We start from the raw sequence: 11,248 nt of genomic DNA on the forward strand, positions 1-11,248 counted from the left end.
CAGGGGGCGGCGATTTTGTCACTTCTGCGGACTGAAAATGACTCATCTGTTTTCTGAAGCCGAGCCATGATTGGTCGTTACCTGAGTCCCGAGCAACTGTGATGTCATTTTCAGTTGACGGCAGGTGGCAAAATGGCCGCCTCCTGAGATGGAAAAACGGGTGGATTTGACTACTTAACTTAAACGCCGCAAACACAATATTAAATCAGAATGCTGTCTTTCCACTTGCGGGCCTACATGAACATATCCTTGAAGTAAATTTTTGGGGTTGACTTCATCATTATCGATGTAGAACATTGTGCCTTAAGAAAGAGCCTAATTGTCCTTTTCTATTGACACCGGCAAAAATATTTCGTGTTTTTGTTGTTTGCAGTGGCGTTCTCATGACGATATTGAGTAATATTTCGGTTCCCTTATTTAGCTGTCCAAATATTAGCTCTCAGTATGATGCAGTGCATTTCTCCACCACGGCAAACGACGAACCCATTTGTAAACATTCTGTTTGAGAAATGGAAACGTAACCCATCCGTCAGTTTCAATCAAACCCGACAGCTACTATCTTTATGAAAACAGAATCAAATTCTGCCGACAGTGACGGTCCTCGTTTGAATGGCCCGACGGGTAATGACGCCCGCGCATTTGTAAATGCCAGAAAGCGCCACTGACTACCTCAAATTAGTCAATATCGCTATTTGTAATGATTCGCGATATGCTCATACCCTTCCAACTGACCACACACAATCCTTTGGACAGGTTGCATAGGATTTCTTCAAATCGATCAAATATTCATGTGCGTCGAGTATTGCTTGGTCGGCTTCTACCTTAGACTGAAAACCGACCAAGGAATGGGCGTTTGACTTCAATGAACAGTCAATTACTCGATGGGATGACCGCTCCGTCCTCCTGAATGTTCTTAACTCCTGTTCCCAGTGTCTTATTGAGCAAAAACAATGCTTTTCAACTTCCCATAACCCATTTCTCGTCGTCGTCTCTCACTTCCCCACTCCAGTACGTGTGAGTAGTGCAGCACACTAATATGATATGTCACTTTGACAGGTGCTGAGCGAAGGAAAAGCTTCCTCTCTGCCGAAACGCCAAGCCTGAGAGGGGGAACCCCCCGCCAGATGTACTACAACCTCACTTTGCACGCATGATCAAACAACTACATCTGGCTGCTGAGGGCTTTTCTGCCGCAGCTTCTTTCCACGCAGATGCCAAATGATATCGTTAACATTTTAACGCGAGAGACGTTTACACGCCGGCTTGCGCAATTACACCTCCGATTTGCTGCAATCCAGACGGACACAGTGTGATCAGTAATTAGATTTTGCACTGGATGAAGCACGCGCGCAAGCTAGTGGCCAAAGCTTGCACCTAATTGGAGTGCGAGATGGGCTCAAGTAGGCGCCGTACAGTAGAGTAGCCCTCATTATCCCTCATTAGTACAAAGGAAGTAGGTGTATCAAATATTATCACACGCCCATTACGCAACACTGGCAACCTTTTCAGATGGAATCGCACCGTGGTGAGAACGTAACCCAACAAACCTTTTCAAAACACAAGTTAAGTGGGTTGGTGTACTTAACGCAGCCCGTTCGATATTCACGTCGAAGCAAAGCAAGATGATCCATCACTTGACTGCGTGTTTTTTTAACATGTAATTAGATTTCATGGGCAGCGATTTAATGTCCGCAATCAAGCCATAATTATTTTGCTAGTGAACATCCTTAATGTGCCGATCAGTAAAAACGGGTCAGGTTTTACTTTATTGCTCTATGACAACAACGCGCCGGTGCAGTCATGCCGAGGGTCATTCCACAGTTGTACCTTTCGTCACTCTCCATTGCCTGGTTACATTGGTGCCATGTTGTTTGGAACCTTCTACTCGCGGACAATTTGGTGTCTCAGCTTGCTAGGTCCCGACAAAATCGGCAGGCTAGCTAATCGTACTAAGCTAGCAGCATGCTCAGCGAGAGCTTCCGCTTTTTCTGAGGTTTTGCTGGGAGAAAAGGTGAAAAATAATTGAGATGAACATTTGATTGCGTGATGCCTTGATCGTTATCTTATTGAACACATATGTGATTAAGTCTTTAATGTGGGATTAAGCCTTATGACTGCATTTCATTGCTGCTCCTCTTTATGCCAGAATGTGAATGTGGCATTTTAACTTGAGACTGTTTTGCCTTGAGGCAGCTCTCAGGGAAAGATTGAATTTGTTTCCATTCGTGTAGAATATTGATGGCTGAATCAGGTCATTAGCAGAATTGGGGGGCGGGAAAAAATGAAATACCGTACACCTTTCAATGTCTGTTAAGACAAACACAGCAGGTCTTCGTGTTCGCTTTAGAGAGCTGGCAATGAATGACTCGTTAAATGAGGGCACGTGTATATGAACACAGGTATTTTTCTACGCATCTCAAATGGAGGAGCAACTGACAAAAAAAAAAAAAACATTGGAAAGGAAACAGTGTAAAACTAAAGAGGGCATGGTAAAAACATTTTTAAATTGTGTGTCAATCACATTTTGTTTTGAAAAAATGGTCATTCCGTTTTTTTGCCCTGCTTTAGGAGCATCAATCTGATTTTATATCATCATTGTCCAGTGAAAAAGTTTGTTATACAACTTTTGCGATTTTTGTTGTTGTTTGTGTCTGGGGAAAAAAAAAAAAAAAAAAAAATCGGAGCTGAATCTGGAAAAAAAAAAGACATGGAGAACGTAGCTCTTTCAAGCTTGTATTGTAATTGGCTGAATAGCACCTGACATGGGGCATATGAGTTTCATACGGACAGGGAATTTTTATTTATTTATTTATTTTACTATTATCTTTTTTTTTTTTTTTTATTTTTTTTTTTTTTAAATGGGAGCATGCGTGGACTTTATTTTTATTTTTTTAATGGGTCACATACTGCATGTTAACTACAACTGTAAATGTGGACATCGCATGGGATACAAAAATAAAGCGGCTTGAATTGATCATGAAATGATAATGCCTACTTCTGTCTGAAAACAACTCAGACTACAGTGTCTAAAAACATTTAGCGCATAGACATTCATAAAAGTTCTGTACTGTAAACCGATGTAGTGTAGTGACGTAGCAAGCGCGGGGGGGGGGGGGGGGAATCATTTCTTTTATACCCGACAACCACCATATAGTTTTCTACACCCCTTATGGTGAATGTTTTTGGACAGCCATAAAGGATGTTACCATAGAGACGGGCCAGTCAGCATGTGATAGGCCTAACTCTGAAACAGAAAGAATTGTCTAGAAACCAATCATTGCGCCGCCTCCTATCTACAAGGTCATTCATTCAGTCTGACAACACCTGCTGAGCCAATGAGCAGCTCATTTTCAAGCCAATCAACAATAGTTAATAAAGAAGGCCTCCTCTACGCTGAAATCGAATAAAATGACAACACAAACAGCAAATGGTGAAACATGTTCTTCTTTTAAAAAATAAATTAAAAACAAACAAAAAAAAAAAGACGAGCAGCCTAATTCCTATCAGTTGTTCGCCACGGCCCCGGTTCAATAATCCCTCACGCAATAAAAAGACAGACTCTTGCATAGCAGTTAATGTAATCTCACAGTCAGATGATTATGATTGATGAGGATTCCTTATTGTTCTTTTATGAGTTTCAGCACAAGCCCAAGCCGAACACCATTTTAGTCGGTGTCAATATATGGCACTGGATGGAAAAAAAAAAAAAGAAAAAAGAGAGGCAACGCAGAGACCAAAATCCATTCCGAAGCCTTATTTTATCGTCCGAGGCAGAAGGGAAAATCCATTTTAGGGACACACCGTTATCACATCAGCGCTCCTCAATGCGGCTCAAATGTATTCATACCTGTAAAAATGCCACGTCCCCTACATTGCTGCTTTGTGCATTCATCTTTACTTGACCTTCCATTTTGATTGTGTAACCGTTATGTGAAAATCTAAGCCCCCCCGATGTGTTTTCGCAGACATTTTACCATCCTCTTCCCCTTCGTCGACGCTGCCTTTCGTACACACCCAGGCAGCCATAATCCCCTCCTTGTAGAAGGCGCGCTGGCCAATAACTGAATGCAATAAACTATCAATTTTCTTCTATTGATTCTAGAAATGAAAATTCATGACACAAATAAGCCCGCACAGCATCCGCCACATGGATGGCGGCGTCCTCACGCAAATATACACGTCTAAGGACACAATAAGCAAAGCTTGGATGCATTTCAAATGGAGAGGGAGACTTTTGGCCATTTGAATGGAAAATGCATGTTTCGCGTGCATGTGTTTTGAACGAGACCCTAAATTCAAATAAATGTCACCTTTGTGCGACAACATTGCGCAATAGTTTGGGAATACCGCTGAGATGTTGCATTGGTTTTCTTCCCCCAAATGGAAAAATACAAACATTGACAAACGTCGGTGATGGAGAAAAGTGGGGAGAGTGAATGAGGATTTTCTTTAAATGTGCTCGAAATGACACTATCAAGTTGCTATTGGTTTGCACGCGCGGACATGATTTTCTCGCCTTGATTAAACGCAAATTTGAATAAATGTGCTTAAGGACGGACAAATCAAATGTTTACCATATCGAGTACGTCACCTATTACTAAGGGCCACAGTGGCGCTGAGAGAATATGTAGCATCAACAGTTCAGTTTAAAGAAAGACATGAAAATGCATTCTTTTCATCAAACAGCCCAGAATCAAATGTCAAATTACAAATCCAACTATTGAATATGAAACAGATACCATTTGTCTGATCAAGACATCTACAGGCCAGCGGTGCAATTTGGTAGCCTGCTTGAAGGGATTTCTATGCATCTCGCGCCCGCTTTCACCTTCCTTTATGGAGGGTGTCAGCCTTTTGACAGCCATGAAAAAAAATCCATTTCATGTGGGTCACATTCGTTCTCCCTCACGATATATGTCACATGCGTCGGTAATAAACATCAAGATTAAAACCCCGTTCAAAGGGTGAAAACTTACCATTCAAGATGCTCTGGAACAAGGTAAAAGCCAATATCCACATGCCCTGCTCCGTTCAATCCCCCCACAGCTATGCTTTCTGTTCTTCCTCACACCGGTGCCTTCCTGGGGTTCTCTTCAGAGCGTTTAGGGTGATGTTAAACATTTGTCTTCAAGCAAGCAGCCCCCGAGTCTTGTACTTTTAATTTCTCCTTGCTACTTTTTTTTTTTTTTTTTCTTCTTCTTCTTTTTTGCCCCACTTATGGAGCATCAATGAGCCCGGTGATTGTCTCGGAGAGAGCTGTGCACTCTCCTCTGCTCCGCGCCTTGCTGCTTCTCAAAAGGATGCTGAGGGGGTGAAGCCCAGGTGTGTGTGCGTGTGTGTGCGTGTGTGTGTGTGTGTGTGTGTGGGATGCTGAGTCAGAGGCGTGCACGAACAGATCATTTAACAACAGAAGGCTTCAACTGCCTAAACTCGATTCAATTAAGCAAAAAAAAAAAAAAAAAGAAAAGAAAAAGTCCGACGCTCTAATTACCCGACAGGTTATGTTTTTGGGAGGATGTTTATTAGGACGAAACTAAAAATTAAAGAAAAAAAATAAAATAAACACGCGGAGACGCAATCGGAAAGGAGAAGGCGCGGGGTTAAGGTTGTTTTGTGCAGGGATTCCAAAGTCAAATTATCTTCATCGCCTCTGTGCGTCCAGCGAGAGGCGAGTAAGCACATCTTCCCCGTTGACGCTCTCTGTAATCGCACCGCACGGACTCCGGGAGCATTACATTGAATAAAGCTCCCCCCCCCCCCCCCCGCCCCACTTGCCCCTGCAGACGCTTTAATTCCTCATTGCCTTAAAGGAGCGAGGCGGATCCCGGCGGCGTCCCGAGGGCAACACGCCACTGGAGACGACACTTATTTGCATTAATGATGCGGAAGCACCTGACGCTCTGTTTTACCTCCGAGCATAAAAAGTTTTTTAGAGTCAACAATAAAGTGCCTTGCAATTAAGGGAAACGAAATATTACAAATCGGATTACGTTTGTTTACTACCCAACTTTCAAAAGCCACGCGATCAGTCACGTGGTTCTTCCGATCTTTCAGGATGGGCACGCTAATAGTAATCGGAAAATAAAACCTGATTTGCTCTCAATCTATGATGACTCGGGCTGCGTTCAGAAGAATTCACTCGTTCCATCGTGGTTTCCTTGTTGATTTACGTTTTTGACTGTAGTTTTCGTGTGTTTACTTGTGTTCCTTTGTGTGTCTGTCTCCTTATCTTATTGTGTGCATCTGCGTTTGTCATCACGGTCCTGAGTGTTAGCCAATCAGCTCCCTCCAACCCTTTGCGTCTTGTCCAGGTGTTCCGCGTTGTCTCGTCAATTTGTCTATTTAGTTCCCCGCTTTCATTCAGTCCTCGTGGGTTCGTTGTCAATTGTCCTTTTGTTTGTCTGCAATAGAAGTCAAGCCCAAGTCCTTTTTCCAAGTGTTTGTTTAGTTACTTTGATCCCTGTTGTTTTGGACTTCTGTTAATTTTGTATTTTTGATGATGCCAGTTCCTTGTTTGCCTTTTTTTTTTTCTTTTGTTCTTAAAAACATTTAGTTTTGAACATATCCCTGCGTATGGGTCCCCCTCCACAACATACACTGAGACCTACTCCGTAATTATTATATAGGGACAGTCACATTTATATTGATAGCTTTCTTGTGATATTCGCACCCGAGTTGGTCAGGGTTCATTCAATGTCCATATCCACAAAATATTCGCCAGATGTTTGCCAACAGTTTTAGTGATTTTCGAACAGGTTCAAAGCTCCCTTTTGCGACTCGTCACGTCATGAGAGAAGGCAGCCTGATCCTTGCGGCCGGAGCTTTCCAAGGACACCCAATGTCACATATTCAATGAGGTGTATTCCAATACACGTAGGAAAAAGAACAGATGATAACAAATGATATCCTGAAATCGCTTAGAGAAAAGTAGGAAATCATTGTGGGAAGAAAGAAAGCCTACGATACCGTCGTAACGGTTGCATAAAATGCAGGGTTAAACCAGAGCATCCCCCACCCGTCAGGCACACGCATCATGCACACATGCATGCGCCACGCTGCCTCCCTCAAACCCCATAATGCAGCCAGCACCGGCAACGCCACCACCCCTCCATTTTAATGCCTGCCTTGAAGTCAAGGGTGTAGCTGTAGTAGCCGCGGAAGCCCGCGGGGCCTGTCCACAGAGCTGGGTTACACTCGATGTGATATTACCAGCAGGGTAGTAGTCTGCATCTCATTCTCGATTCCACATGACAGAATATACGGAGAGTCATGTTTATTTACTGCGGGATATTCATTGTCTGAACTCACTTTAAGGCAGAGAGGCAAGGATGCTCTGAGAGAAAAACAAACAAAAGGGTGTATAGCAGACAAATTCACAGCTTCGCCAGCCTTCATTTGGGTCCCGTCCCTGCTTGTACACAAAGAAATATTAGCATTGGTTGAAAGGAGCGGATACTTCTGTTAGCCGCACGGACGTTTTCGGATGCGTTGTGGAGATTATGTCCATTGTCTGCGCAACATGTTCTTTGCGTACCTTCAAAATACAAATGCTAAACGGCTTGAATTCCCAGTGGCAGTGAGAAAGAAGAAAGCCTGGGCAAATCAGGGCAGTGGGTCAGGGATCCTGCCTATTATTGAGAATGGATTTGAGGCACAGTGCGAGTGTTTTAGGCTAGCTAATTTTTGGGCATTTCAAGCTAATTCACTGGTAGCACAAACGTTACACAGCACTGACAGAAAAAAAAAAAACTATTACTATAACTACAACTATTCAGTGGGTGAACTGTGTGGTTAATTTAATGCAAAAAAAGAAAAAAAAGTATATTGCTAAATTATATTGCTATGAAAAATGTCCTTGGTGGCAAGCTGGTTGTTTTTCAATATGTTCCCTATAGTTAGCTGGCGACCAGTTCATGTTTAAGACAAGTTGTGAAGAAAATTGAACAGAAAAAAAGTATAGCGGTGTGTCAAAACTCAAACCCTCCAAAGCACATACAATTTCAAATTTGACCCAAAACTGCTAATGTTAGCTGCTAGTGCGAAATGCTCGTTAGCCAGCCACCTAGCTTTCTGCTATCAACGGTAGACTACAGTATTGATTTTAGATTTTACAGTTGTTAACTTTTAGCACACCGGTGCGACTGAAATGAGACACCTTGCTCATTCGTCATTAAAGTTAAGAGAGTGTTTAAGAGCCCTAACTACTAATAGCACAATGCTTAAAATTGTTTTACACTTTCAGTGTCTGACAATTAAGAATGTTCAAAATATACTTAAAGCGGAAGTCAACGCAAACATATTTTTTTTCAAGAATATGTTTTATGCAAGCCCACTAGTTGAAACAGGGCATTCTGCTAAATATTGCGTTTGTGGAATAAGTGTTAGTCCACTCGTTTTTAGACATCTGTGGGGGCGGCCATTTTGTCTTCTGTCAACTGAAAATGACATCACAACTGCTCACAACGACCAATCACGGCTCAGATTCAGATTCAGCCGTGATTGGTCGTTGTGAGCAGTTGTGATGTCATTTTCAGTCGACAGAAGACAAAATGGCCGCCCCCTGAGATGGCTAAAAACGAGTGCATTTTGCTACTTAACTTATATTCCACAAACGCAAAATTTATCAGAATGCTGTGTTTCAACTAGTGGGCCTGCTGGGAACATATTCTTGAAAAAAAATATGCTTGGGTTGACTCCCGCTTTAAAGCATTTTCTGTACAGATAATTTGATACATTACATTTCAGTTATTTCCCACGTATTATAATTTGTTTTAATTCTAACAAATCAGAGGTTGACCCCCACCACATATTGGATTTTTTTTTTGTGACCTTGAAGATTACACTACACATAAGTACAAGCTGCAATAATGGATGCATTTTGTAGTAAGTGTGTGTGGGGGGTTGGGCGCTGTGTGTACAGTGTATACACACACTCACGCCAATGTACACACACTCCATACGTTGGAAGCTGCCCGGTATAAGCACACTTTTACAATGTGTGTTTGACAACAAACAAACATGGGGTAACATCAGTACTGACCAATGTCTTTACAGTGACCAAATGACAGCAGGTGTGTTTGACCGCTCTGCCGGTCGGAGTAACGTAAATATTACCAGACATTAACAGAATGGGAGGTCTTAATCGACATTGCAAAGATTTTAGGTACTTAGATCTTAGCAAGATAACAATGAACATCCCTTGCTCCTCACACAAGCTCTTCTGTCCCTACGGAAAACAGGTGCCGAGTTCATCACTTCCACCAGGAGGACAACTGGACAATACAAAAGACGACTTGTGACGTGAAAGACAATCCGTGAAATGATCACACCGAAAGACAAAAGCCTTGACCTTGCCGACAGCAGGCGGTGGTATTCCGCGGTAACTCCGACTCGACAATTTTCAGGCATGTAGGGGACGATGCTGAATGCGAATGCCTTAGCTTTGAAACACATCCCAATATCAATCATGTTTTTAAAGGACAAATTAAACTACCCCAAATACTCTTTAGTAGAGATAGAATACGAATACGGGTGAGTCAACAATAACAATAATAGGGGTGAACGGAATGTATGTCACAAAAAGTTTAAAATTCTTCATACGGGTCAAGCGGAATTCTCATTCATCATTGTGGCGCACACTGTCAAAGTTTAGAGTAAATAGTTCATTGTTTTTACATTACATACACTACTTTTCAAAAGTTCGGGGTCACCCAGACAGTTTTGTGTTTTCCTTGAATACACAGTGTCATACAGGTAGATACAGTATACACTACCATTTAAAGGTTTCGAGGTGACTTTGAATTTTTATTTAATTTTTTTTAGACATTATACTTTTTTGCGCTTTTTTTTTTTAGCACATTAAGAAGGACAAGTCTGTATTCTGATTAATTTACCGTTAACGTTATCCTCATTGGGGAAATATAAATAAATAACCTGTGCTTTAAATGCTAAGTACCTTTTCATGTATTTGGTTACATTCGATTCCCATCTCAGATTGTGAGTTTTGCTTTGTACATTCACATCGCCGTTCACATGATTACGATTGTATTTGCCGGACATCAGATCCCAGATAATGAAGACGACGGATGGATAATAAATAACATGAGTTCTCCGATTTATGAAAACAATCACACGATACAAGCATGAATAAAAAAAAAAAATGATGCAATTTCTCTCCAGGCAAATTTTAAACATGAGCAGAATAGATTTTTTGGGTGGGCTTGAGTTTGCTGTGTGGGTGGGAGGGAGAGACGGGGAAGTTCATTTTACCCCCCCAGCATGATGCCCAAACCATGATAAGTGAATGTGACAATGAGGCCCTTGGGCTACTGCACAGTCTTGGTCTTGCTGTGTGGCCGTGTGCGTGCATATGTGTGTGTGTGCAGGCACCCGTGCGCGTGTGTATTGCAGAAGTAGAGCACATGTGAGACAATTCATGAACACAACGCAACAACACCTACAGGAGGCCACGACTCCTTGTTGTGCAAAGCTTTTCACTCCAAAACCCATCATGGATGCTGCAACAGGATGTCAACAAATATCATCCGCACCAATATGATCCAAATAAAAATCAAGTCATACGGCCAAGTCATTCCAGGTAAAACTGACTTCTGCCAGTGAGTCGTCATCATTTATCCCGTTCCTGTGACGGACGTCAAATGTAAGACAACGTCAAATCCAGGTAGGCCTACCCCTTTAACGAAATTACTTTTTCACTACTGCCAAACCCAAATGCACCGTCCTTTACGAAAATTGTCATTGGCAACGGCAAAACGCACACCGCGCGGTGTGCTTCGCTTAAATTCATCATGGGACAAATCAAGCGTTGCCGGTCATTTATTGAAATGTATCGCATTCCATTATGTAATCCTAGTAACAACTATTGGATGTTGCAAAATAGTATAGGGGTGATTTTTTTTTTTAGTTCTGGGAAAAACAAAAAAACAAACAAAAATAAAACATCACACCAAAGGAGCATACAACCCCCACCCCCCCCCCCATCCCCGTCTGAGTAATCCCTGAGGATGGAGCCTCTTGTTTTGACAAGTCCTGCCAAGCCTAGTGTCTCTTACAACAAAACACACGGGCTGACCTCTCATCAGCAAAACGTGAGGATCAGGTTGCTCGTATACTATGCGAGCCATTAGCTCAGAATAGAAACAATCCCAGCTCTGGTATAATGATACCCTTTGTTTGTTGAGACGATGACATTGATAAGAGACGAGGCACGCTCATGGTTTCTGACAGA

The 11,248-nt window shown here is 42.2% G+C and overlaps 1 protein-coding gene across 4 annotated transcripts in view; it reads right to left on the reverse strand.

The window, feature by feature from the left end:
* The window catches only part of dscamb (Down syndrome cell adhesion molecule b), a 109,134-nt gene extending 103,432 nt beyond the window's left edge, over window positions 1-5,702 (reverse strand). For all 4 annotated transcript variants that reach the window (XM_086035904.1, XM_086035901.1, XM_086035903.1 and 1 more), the window contains exon 1: window positions 4,977-5,702. In XM_086035904.1, coding sequence (XP_085892030.1) covers window positions 4,977-5,019 — 43 coding nt within the window. In that variant the 5' untranslated portion in view covers window positions 5,020-5,702. The remainder of the gene's footprint in view (window positions 1-4,976) is intronic.
* Between the last annotated feature and the right edge of the window lie 5,546 nt (window positions 5,703-11,248).

The sequence above is a fragment of the Filicampus tigris genome, chromosome 7, assembly GCF_054856515.1.
Source record: "Filicampus tigris isolate MCC_2025a chromosome 7, RoL_Ftig_1.0, whole genome shotgun sequence".
In the NCBI taxonomy this organism is placed as follows: Eukaryota; Metazoa; Chordata; class Actinopteri; order Syngnathiformes; family Syngnathidae; genus Filicampus; species Filicampus tigris.